The following is a 12,023-nucleotide window of genomic DNA, read 5'->3' as shown; positions in this document are numbered from 1 at the left end:
ACACTCAATACATTTTTTTTTTTAAAAACCCATGTGAAAATTTCCCGAGTGAAGGATGAGTGTTAAATCAGGCAGAATCACAGAATCCAGGCGGGATTTTGATGACAAAAGCGTAACCGGTTTGATTGTGTTTGATCAGACGGTGAAGGACGGCATCTCAGAGACTCGCATCGAGAAGAGGATCGTGATCACAGGAGACGCAGACATCGACCACGACCAGGTACAGAGATCGCTTAATCTGTGTGAGGAAATAACCAATAACCTGTGAGGAAATACTGTATGAGAAAATAACCTGGGAGGAAATACTGTATGAGAAAATAACCTGAGTAAATAAGAGGAATTTGAACTCTCAGTGTGTCTCGCTGACATTAAACACACAAAACACAGAAATATTATACAATTTTAAAATGAAAATGCATTATTTTTGAATTATTATTATTTTTTATTTAATGAGGACTAAAAATAATACATTTTTATCTATTTATAAGGTAATGAATGATTTTACTGTGTATGTGTGTGTGTATATATTATAATAAAAAAAAATATTTATATATATTAATAATATGTATAAGTATTATAATATATATGCAATAAAATAATTCTATATTCTCCCTATTAAATGTGAATATATATTATAATAATAATTAAACTAAATTAATTTAACTAAACTAATTAAACTTATTTTACTTAATATATTTCTCATCTTCATTTAGTTTAACTTGATGTAGTGAAATAACTAAAATGTATAGACATCTTTTTTTTAAACTAACCTGAAAATGACAAAAAACAACAAAATAACTAAAACTTTAACTAATTAAACTGAAAATATAAAATATTTTCAAAATAATATATGAAAATAAACAAATTTTAAATATTAATAAAAACTATAATATCATCTCAATGATACTAAAATAACACTGATATATATAATTATATAAATATAATAATATTTAAATGTTTTTAATTTATGATTAAATAATAAATGTATTTTATTTCAAATATTTCTAAAAAAAATAATTTATGAAGGTGTGTCAAGCATAAAATAGACGCTTTTTCTTTTCTATGATTTATATAAATAATAATTTTGGGGTGAAATTAAATAGCAGGTTTTTCCGGCTATAAACGAATCAATTCTTGCAATCATTCTTCAAATCTTTATATATTCAACACTTTTATGATCCATGCAATTACAATCACAGTTCGTTTTATGATATTGAATAGTTTGTGTAACATTCAAATCATTGATTTTGCTCTATAAACGCACACGTTGATTGACTGATAATGGTTGTGCGCGTGTGTGTTTCTCTCTGCTGGTGCATTGTGGGTCAGGCTCTGGCTCAGGCTATTAAAGAGGCCAAAGAGCAGCACCCAGACATGAGCGTCACTAAAGTAGTGGTGCATAAAGAGAGCGAGGTCTCGCCAGCCGAAGGTAAGAGCGATTCATGAGTCATTCATACGCTTGCTTTCATTTCATGCATGAGTTCAAACCTCCGCGCTCATGTCTGTGTGTGTGTGAGGATGATCGCTCATTCAGAAATAATCTTTTCATTCCTAACTATGAGCATTAAACCTCCTAGGTTGGACTCCTGTCTTTCAGATCTTGTGTTGCTTGCAGCTTCATGTTTGCGCGATGTTTATCTGTGTTTATTACATGTGAAGCATGATGGGAAATGTGATGAATTTAGCATTACGCTGTAGGTGATACACAAAAGTCTTTTTGGTTTGATTTTTCTATGCTCTTGTTTTTTGTTTTTTTTTTGTTTTTTTTGGGGGGGGGGGGTATTTCCAGAACCGTTTTAAAAACATCCAGATCATATTTCACACCAAAATCAATCAAATAAATAATTGCACTTGAAAAGTATAAAACTCAAATCATTCATCGTTTATTTATTTATAATAAATTAATTATTTATTTTCTTGTATTGTGAGATTATTTTCATTTCACTGTAGTGAAAACAATAATATATTATTTGAATTGTGAAATATTTATAAATTATATAAATAAATCGTTTTTAATATTATTTATTATTTGATATATTATAAAGTGTTTCCCATAGGATTTGGTGGTGTTTTAGGGAAAGCCAAACAATTAGATAATATTATTATTATTAATCCTATAACAGAAATAGCCATATATTGTAAAAAAAATAAATAAATAATACACTGTAAAATGAATGAAAATATATATTTCATAAATATTATTTATACTTTTGACCTAATTTCTTCACTTGCAAGAGATAAACCCCTGAGCCTTTATTTTGGCAGCTGTGGTTGCGCTTTTATTGTGATGGAAAATTGATTGACTTTTATTTTGATGGAAAACTGATTGCACTTTTATTTTGACGGAAAACTGATTGCGCTTTCATTTTGACGGGAAAATTATTGTGCTTTTATTTTGACTGAAAACTAGTTGCACTTTTATTTTGACTGAAAACTGATTGCGCTTTTATTTTGACCGGAAAATGATTGCGCTTTTATTTTGATGGAAAACTGCGCTTTTATTTTGACTGAAGACTGATTGCGCTTTTATTGTGACGGGAAAATTATTGCGCTTTTATTTTGACTGAAAACTAGTTGCACTTTTATTTTGACTGAAAACTGATTGCGCTTTTATTTTGACCGGAAAATGATTGCGCTTTTATTTTGATGGAAAACTGCGCTTTTATTTTGACTGAAGACTGATTGCGCTTTTATTGTGACGGGAAAATTATTGTGCTTTTATTTTGACTGACATCTGGTTGTGCTTTTATTTTGACGGAAAACTGGTTGCGCTTTTATTTTGACAGAAAACTGGTTGCGCTTTTATTTTGACAAAACTGGTTGCGCTTTTATTTTGACTGAAAACTGATTGCGCTTTTATTTTGACCGGAAAATGATTGCGCTTTCATTTTGATGGAAAACTGCGCTTTTATTTTGACTGAAGACTGATTGCGCTTTTATTGTGACAGGAAAATTATTGTGCTTTTATTTTGACTGAAATCTGGTTGTGCTTTTATTTTGACTGAAATCTGGTTGTGCTTTTATTTTGACGGAAAACTGGTTGCGCTTTTATTTTGACAGAAAACTGGTTGCGCTTTTATTTTGACAGAAAACTGCGCTTTTATTTTGACTGAAATCTGGTTGCTCTTTTATTTTGACCGGAAAATGATTGCGCTTTTATTTTGATGGAAAACTGCGCTTTTATTTTGACTGAAAATTGGTTGTGCTTTTATTTTGACAGAAACTGTAGTTGCGCTTTTATTTTGGCTGAAAACTACCGTTTCTGTGAAAACATGTTTTCAAACGCATTTCATTACAAATCTAGTGAAGTGCTGTAATCATCCGCCCACGAAAACGTCTCTGGTTACTTGCGTAACCTATGTTCTCTGAATAGGGAACGAGATGCTGCGGAAAGCGCAGTGGGATATCCTCTGGATGTGCCGATTGCCTGAAGCCCTATAGAATCACGCCAATTCATTGGCTGATGGCGCTCATGCAAGCTGGCTCCGCCCCGACGCTCTTACGTCGTAGCATGACGAACGCGCGCCCGCCATCCTCTCCTCAGATTTCTCTGCCGTAAAGAAGAACTGTCAGCAGCGCGAGGAGCTTGGCAGCGAACGCAGCGTCTCGTTCCCTATTCAGAGAACATAGGTTACGCAAGTAACCAGAGACGTTCTCTTTCATAGGTTCACTCAACGCTGCGGAAAGCGCAGTGGGAACGAAATACCAAACTCGCCAAGCTTAAGCGCTGCCATAACTGGTAACAGACCAAATAATAATAACCATGACCGGTTCAAGCAGATAGAACCTGGGAACCTGGAGTCATGTCAAGATCTAAATTATAGAACCTCACAAAGGTGTGCAGAGAGGACCAACCTGCCGCCACACAAATGTCTTCCAAGAGGGCCCCTCTAAAAAGAGCTTGAGAGGAAGCCACACTTCTGGTGGAAGGTGCTCTGATGCTAAGAGGTGAAGGCAAACCACGCACCTCGTAAGCCAGCATCCGTTACCCAGTGGGAAATCCTCTGCTTTGATGCCGCAAGCCCGCGGCGGCCAGCACCAAAACACACCAAGAGCTGGTTAGATTTCCTCCAACCGCCTGAGCGATCTACATACAACTTCAAAGAACGGACCGGGCAGAGCAGGTTAAGATTCCTTTCTTCCTCAGAGGCAAAAGGAGGAGGGTGGAAAGCGTTAAGGTTAACAACCTGAGAGCGGAACGCCGTGGAAAGAACCTTGGGTACATACCCCGACCTTGGCCTCAAGGTAACCCTAACCAGGCCAGGAGCGAAGTCCAAGCATGACTCACTAATAGAGAGAGCCTGCAAATCCCCCATCCGCTTTAGTGAAGATAAAGCCAACAAAAGAGCAACCTTAAGAGTCAGAATCCGCTCAGGGGCTGACTCCAAGGGCTCGAAGGGAGCCTCTGTCAAACCCTCCAGGACGACTGACAGATCCCACGAGGGAACACCAGGGGGGCGAGCCGGTTTCAGGCGCCTAACCCCACGCATGAAGGCCGAAACTAACCTCAGTTTCCCCAAGGGAATCTCATCTGATTCTCTATGAGCGGCAATAGCTGCGACATATACTCTGAGAGTGGTAGCAGCCGCTCCGGAAGCAAACTTTTCCTGCAGGAATTCCAGCACTGAGCCTACTGGGCAGCCAACTGGGTCCCTATCATGTGCTAAGCACCATGCCTCGAATACCCTCCACTTGGAGGAATACAGCCTCCTCGTAGAAGGGGCTCTAGCACTCGCAATGGTCTCCTGAACGTCGGTTGGGAGATCAAAGCTTAAAGTTAACGGCCTCTGATAGGCCAAACGTACAGCTTCCAAATGTCGGGGCGAGGATGCCATATCCTGCCCTGAAGCTGGGAAAGCAGGTCCTCCCTGACCGGGATCTCCCAGGGGGAGGATACCAACAGAGGGATCAGCTCTGAAAACCATGGCTGGGACGGCCAGAATGGGGCTACCAGAAGGAGGCGGACTCCGCTCTCTCTCACTCTGGACAGAACCGCCTGGATCAGCTTGATGGGCGGGAAGGCATAGAGTTTCTGCATCGGCCAAGGGTGGGCGAATGCATCTATCCCCAACGGAGCTGGAGGGCTCAGGGAGAACCAAAGCGGGCATTGGGACGACTCCTGAGATGCAAAGAGGTCCACTTCCGCTTTTCCCAACCTCTCCCAGATCAGAGCCACCGTCTGGCGGTTCAACATCCATTCCCCAGACCTGAGCTTCTGCCTCGACAGGAAATCTGCTGCGAGGTTCAGAATCCCTGGGACATGAACTGCTCTCAGAGAGAGGAACTTGTCCTGGGACCACAGAAGAAGGTGACGCGCATGCCTGTCTAGGGTGCGCGAACGTGAACCCCCCTGTCTGTTTACATGGGACACTACTGCCATATTGTCCGTTCTGACAATGACATGGTGCCCTTCGAGGAATGGGAGAAAGTGACAAAGAGCCAGGAAGACAGCCCTCAGCTCCAAGCTGTTTATGTGCTACGAGAGGGTCTCGCCAGTCCAAACCCCACACGCTGGCCTGCCCTCGAAAACCGCTCCCTAGCCGGTCAGAGAGGCATCCGTCGTAACCATTTGACGACGGAATACCGCACCCATACCGACTCCTTTCTGAAGGAAGAGGGGGTCCCGCCAGATTGACAGGGCGCGAAAGCAACTGCGCGACACCTTCAATAGGCGAAGGGCTGGCCCCGTGGGCCGAGCCCCTGAGAGCTTCATCCACCACAGAAAAGGTCTCATGTGGAGTAGCCCTAGAGGTAGCACAGGGGAGGCCGCGGCCATAAGGCCCAGAAGTCTGCGGCAGGTGCTCACGGAAACATGCTGGCCTAGCGCAAAGCGTGACAGACATGTCTCCAGACTGGAAATCCGTGCAGGAGCCAAACGGGCCTGCATAAGAACGGAGTCCATGTGTACCCCCAAGAAAACCGTGCTCTGAGCTGGAGTAAGAACGCTCTTCTCCGTATTCAACCTCAAACCGAGAGACTGAATATGACGGAGGACAATGTCCCTGTGGTGAGTCACCAACTCTCTGGAGTGGGCTAAAAGGAGCCAATCGTCCATGTAGTTGAGTATATGGATGCCCTGGAGCCGCAACGGGGCCAGAGCAGCATCCATACACTTTGTGAACGTCCTTGGCGCTAGAGCGAGGCCAAAGGGGAGGACCCTGTACTGGTACGCTTTCTCTCCAAAGGCGAACCTGAGAAACTTCCTGTGTCGCCGTACGACCTGGATGTGGAAATAAGCATCCTTGAGGTCTACTGTCACGAACCAGTGCCCCAGCCGAATATGAGATATGATGGCCTTCAGCGTCAACATTTTGAATTTCCCTTTGTAAAGAGAGAAGTTCAACCGGCGAAGATCTAGTATCGGCCGCAGGCCGCCTCCCTTCTTCGGGACCAGGAAGTAACGGCTTTAGAAGCCCTGTTCGACTTCCCCCGAAGGAATCTCTTCTATCGCCCCCTTCAGCAGAAGGGATGAAATCTCCTGCTGTAGTACAGAAGCCTGAGCGGCGCTGTCGACTACAGTAGGAAAGACCCCGTTGAAGCAGGGGGGGTTGCGACAAAACTGAAGCGTGTAGCCGAGCCGAACTGTGCGAAGGATCCAAGGCGATACCCCTGGTAAACGCTCCCATTCCTGAACGAAATGTGATAGAGGGAGAGGAGTGTTGCAGTGCAGGGGACATACCTGAGATAGGGTGTCGCGCTGTCCATGGGGAGGCGTGGTTGACCGTGGAGGAGAGCGCTTTGCGTCCTGACACGTACTGGGGGGTACCACCACCTGGATAGAAGTAACTGGGTCCGCCTGCTTCAGAGGAAAACGAACTGTGCCTCTGAGGAAGCGATTGGCGGGTATAACGTGCGCCGGGAGCGAGGGGAGAAAGCAAGACGCGTCTCATTCCTCCTGCTCCGGACTGGGTGAAGAGAGTGAAACAGGACCTGCACTTCGAAACACACTGGGTGGCGAAGGTGACAGGGTTGGAGGAGGAGAGCCGGTTGGAGGAGGGTAGAAACGCTTGCGCGGTCTGTCCCAACCTCGTAGATCTGGTGCGGCTCTCCTCCTTCTGACCTGCGGGTCAGGAACGGCTCGAGGAGGCTGGAGCGGCCGATTTGTTGGACCGCTTCAGCTGAAGGCGCTTGTGAGGGTGCTGGCGGGGAAACGGACGACCTCGGGCTCCCCAGACCGTAGTTGGTGGGGGATGAGCCGGGTCATTCCTTCTAGTAGGGAATTCAACCCTATGAGCAGAGCGTTCTCGGGTCTGAGAAGGGGGAGGGTTGGAGTCTCTTGGCTCTCTAGATCTCCTGGGCATAAACTGCCTGAGCGCGGCCGACTGAGACTTAGCGGCACGGAACTTCTCAACCACCGTGTTGACCGCTTCCCCGAAAAGACCTGAGTGGGAGATAGGGGCGTCCAGAAGAAAACTCTTATCCTTTTCTCGGATCTCCGTGAGATTCAACCAGAGGTGGCGCTCTGCGGCAACCGAGCCCGCCATAGTGCGACCTACAGCCCGAGCAGTGTGTTTGGTGGCTCTTAGGGCCAGATCTGTGGCTTTGCGAAGCTCTTTGACAGCTTCGGGCGTCAGTCCCTCTCCTTCGTCCATGTCCTTAAGGATGTCCGCTTGGTAGGCTTGAAGGATGGCCATGGTATGCAGGGCCATGCCTGCTTGACCAGCCGCCATGTAAGACTTCCCAATAAGGGAGGAAGTAGTCCTACAAGCCTTGGAAGGAAGGAGGGGACGCGACTTCCAGGACGGTGCATACGACGGGGCGAGGTGGTTAGCCAGCGTGTCCTCGACCGCTGGAATAACGGAATAACCCTGCTCCACAAAACCCACAAGGTTGGTGAAGTCAGCGGCTGCCGCATTAGTTAGGCGTGCGGAGAAAGGCTGCTTCCAGGATCTGGAGATCTCGTGATGCAGATCGCTGAAAAAGGGTAGCTTTCTTCGCTCTGGCCTAGAATTAGGGCCACTAAGGAATCTCTCGTCGAGTTTGGACGATTGAGACTCGCGGGGCTCAACAGGCCAGTCTATAGAGAGCTTCTCTGTAGCGCGCGAAAGCACGTCAATAAGCTCAGTGTAGGCCGGAGTAGGCCGCGCGTCCTGGCCGCTAGGCGGGATAACGTCATCAGTCAAAGCAGGCCCGAAATCCTCGGAGTCGGAAAATGCAGTGTAAATCACGTCATCCAGACCGAAAGAAACCGATTCGCGGGCTCCCGGGCTGGGGCATAAATAATCATGCGCGAATTCAACCGCGCCACGTGAGTGCTCGGGGGAGGGAAGGAGAGAAAGGGCGAGGCCCGTCTGCTCGTACTCAATATCCTCGAGCTCAACATCCGAGCCCCAGGCCACGGATCCACGAGAGGCCTCAGCGGTCTCGGGAGCGCGACGGGGGGAAACGAATGACTCCTTCTCAAAAACCGCGAGTCTAGAGCGGAGGGTTTTGAGAAGGAGATTGTCACAAAATTTACATTTTGTCAATCCTAATACAGCCTCACGCGCATGCGAAAAACCCATACATTTAACACACTTACTGTGAGGGTCGTCGTTCGAAATGAAACGAACGCATGGCGGAGAACAGCGTCGATAATCCATGACACTTCACTGTAAGGAGAACAGAGTTCCACTTATGCCAGTCGCTGAAGTGTTGAGACGAAAGCTGTAGTTGAATTAGAAAAATTCGGGCTCAGAAAAACCGAACGAAGGGAAAGATGTGACCGCTTCGTGAAGGCAGAGAAGTGAGGAGAGGATGGCGCGCGCGTGTTCGTCATGCTACGACGTAAGAGCGTCGGGGCGGAGCCAGCTTGCGCGAGCGCCATCAGCCAATGAATTGGCGTGATTCTATAGGGCTTCAGGCAATCGGCACATCCAGAGGATATCCCACTGCGCTTTCCGCAGCGTTGAGTGAACCTATGAAAGAGAACAATGAGATAAAACAATTGCAGATGTGAAAAATAATTTGTAACCGTTGACCTAAATACCAAACGCTTAACTCGCATTACTTGGAAGAGCGCTTCGATTGTGAAACGCAGCGCAAACAGACTATACTTAAATAATTTTATTAAATTTGATTTAAGTGTTTTGTGTTTTAAGTATAAATAAAGCACAAAGCCATATCGCGCTTTCGGTTTTAGTTCGTTTCACGATGCTTCGCTAAAGCAATGGAGCAAAACACCAATAGAGAAAGTTTTTATAAAGATTCCAACTTGTAAAAATCGTTCACATCCGTGTAGAACTCGTAATTACAGCTTGTAAACTGGGAATTTTCTGAGAACTCCTACTTGTACCGCGTAACTATGAGACTATGGCGCAGAATCTAGGAAATTAATAGGAAACAATGGTTAATAAATATTATTTATTTATATTAGATATTTTTTATATTATGTATTTTGTGTTTATATATATATATATATTTTATATATATATATATACGTCAGTTTGTTTCGCTACCTTTTATTACTGTAATGTGAAGCAAAATAATATATTTAAATTTGTACATCAGTTTGTTGTGCCTCCTTTTTCCTTGCCTCTTATTACTGTAATAAGAATCTCATGTGATGTTTGAGGGTTTAATATGTTTAATTGTGACATAATCTTACAATGCAAGAAAAAAAAAGGCTTCAAAATATTCATTTTTGCGTTTGTTTCTGATGTGGATTATGATCCGGATGTCTTTTTGTAGAAAATCTTTCACATGTTCCCAGAGCGACTGAAACTTCAGATTTTTTTCTTTGTGTTTGTGTTGTTTAGGAATAATGTCCAAACATCAGCCGAGAGAACAAACACACGACCTCTGACCTCTGACGACACGCTTCATGAAAACATCAGCTCACTACACATGATGATGATGATGATGATGATGATGATGATGATGATGATGGACTCCAAACAGAAAAAGGGGGGGAAATCTTTGCCTTACAACAATGACTCAAAATCTTTCATTAATGCCAGTGTATTTATAGTCCAGCGCCCCCTTGTGGAGATCAGAGGAAATACGTCACGAAATCAATTTCTGTTTTTCTTTTAAAATTTCACCTGGACATGTTTCTTCACAGGTTTTGTGAGATTGAGGCAAAATCATTTTAATTTCTACGAAAAAGAAAGCAGCTAAAAACGAGAGTCGTTGGTTTTTAATTCCTGTACATAAAGAACTCAAACTCGCCCGGGTGAATTGACACATTTCTACTTGAATCATAAATGTATTTTTATTGTTTCACGGTTGTTGTTTTTCGCACTAATAGATTCAGCATTATATATGCAAAACGATGCCACTGTTTGAAGGGCTTTTGGTAAGTTTGTAAAGCGTAGCGGTTTATTTACGGTACTGAAACTCGCTCAGTAGAAATCCCTCTTGTCTTGACCTTTGACCTTTTCTTATATTTGACCCTGGGAGGTCGTCGTGTTTGTAGGAGTGCGTAACGGGACGGGATCGAACCAGCAGATGCAGAACAATAAATGCAATTGATGTGATTAATTTTGAGCTTTTATTTTGGAATAAAATATTGTTGAGATCAGCACTTTTTGTGTTTTTCTTTGTTAGCTTTTTTTTTATTTACAGAAACTAGGAGTGGCAATTAATTCAAATAATTATAAAAAAAAATTCTGTAATTCCAGAAGTTTAAGAACAACTTGTATAAACACACACACACTACCATTCAAAAGTTTGGGGTCATTGTTTTTTTGTTTTTAAATAGAAATTAATTCTTTTTTTCATCAAGGATGCATTAAATTGATCAAAAGTGACAGTAAAGACATTTATAATGTTACAAAAGATTCTATTTAAAATAAATGCTGTTGTTTTGAACTTTCTATTCATCATAGAATCCTGACAGTTTCCACACAAAAAAAATTCAACTTTGATAATCATAAATGTTTCTTGAGCATCAAATCATCATATTATAGTGATTTCTGAAGGATCATGTGACACTGAAGACTGGAGTAATGATGCTGAAAATTCAGCTTTGATCACAGGAATAAATTACACTTTACTATATATTCACATAGATCCCACATACATTGGAATAATATTTCACAATGTTTCTGTATGTTTGATCTAATAAATGGAGCCTTGGTGAGCAGAAATTTTAATGGGGTCCAAATATAGTGTATAAATCACACTTTTTTTTTTTCAGATCACAATTTTCCCATACACATATGTTTTCCAAGACTTCGAATCCTGGTTCTGAAATAAAAATACAAAAATATTTTGTGTATTTTTCTGCGCTGATTTGAACGCTTGTTTGTTGTAGTTTCAGTGGATTTGTCATCATCATGCAGTAACACTCAGTGTCCACTAGATGTCCTCAGAGCAGCGCATTGATTCTCCACAGCTGATGTTGTCGAGTTTTTTTTTTTTTTTGGTCTAATTGTTTTTAATAGCAGTGTTTCCTCAGCTGAACAATACCTAAACACATTAAATAACAGTACAAGCCACTGCAGAGATGTGTGTCTGTCCCTCACAGAGCCGCACTTTTTTATTCACAAATCAAAGATGGCGCCGCTGTGAGGAAAGTCTAAGCGCGGAAAGTCTGGAATTGATTTGTTGATGATTAACATGAGACTTTCTGAGCTCTTGGCGAGTAAAGGCACAGAAATTGTTTGGAATAATTACAAATAAAAATACTCGGTTTATTAGAAGTGAAATGAAGAGACCCCTTTCTCCGTAATGTAGCTAAATATTTTTATTATTTATTTAAACTTATACAGGCCTTGCTTGATAACTGTTTATTTGCATCTATGTCGGTGCAGATGTAGGCTACATTTTGATATTTTGTTAATTGTGTTTAATTAAAAGCTCTTGGTTAGAGTTTGGCGGGCTCCTGTTGTTCTGGGACGTCAGTCATTATCCCGTGTCATGATTGGTTGTGTTTCATTTTCAAATGGATGTCACGTGTGATTCAGTCAGAACAGGTCAATATAGGGTTCAGTAATTTTTATAGTAGTAGTAGTAATAGTCACAGTGTGTACAAATAACAAGGTCATATGAGACACAGGCATCTGAACTATATTCTCAGAAGGCGAAGCACTGCTACTTGG

At 42.7% G+C, this 12,023-nt stretch overlaps 1 protein-coding gene across 20 annotated transcripts in view; it reads left to right on the top strand.

Annotated features, from left to right (window-relative positions):
- LOC143748429 (protein 4.1-like) overlaps positions 1-10,504 on the top strand; it is an 87,627-nt gene extending 77,123 nt beyond the window's left edge. For 14 of the 20 annotated variants that reach the window (XM_077240467.1, XM_077240463.1, XM_077240458.1 and 11 more), the window contains 3 exons: positions 140-220; positions 1,330-1,429; positions 9,738-10,504. In XM_077240467.1, the coding sequence (XP_077096582.1) occupies positions 140-220; positions 1,330-1,429; positions 9,738-9,784 (228 nt within the window). In that variant the 3' untranslated portion in view covers positions 9,785-10,504. The remainder of the gene's footprint in view (positions 1-139; positions 221-1,329; positions 1,430-9,737) is intronic. The other 6 variants (XM_077240471.1, XM_077240453.1, XM_077240460.1 and 3 more) reach the window with 1 other exon arrangement.
- Positions 10,505-12,023: the final 1,519 nt, after the last annotated feature.

The sequence above is a fragment of the Siphateles boraxobius genome, unplaced genomic scaffold, assembly GCF_051911475.1.
Source record: "Siphateles boraxobius isolate OS27281-9 unplaced genomic scaffold, OSU_SipBor_1 232, whole genome shotgun sequence".
Lineage (NCBI taxonomy): Eukaryota > Metazoa > Chordata > Actinopteri > Cypriniformes > Leuciscidae > Siphateles > Siphateles boraxobius.
Note: the sequence above shows the minus strand (reverse complement) of the source record. Positions and strands in the feature narration are given on the sequence as shown.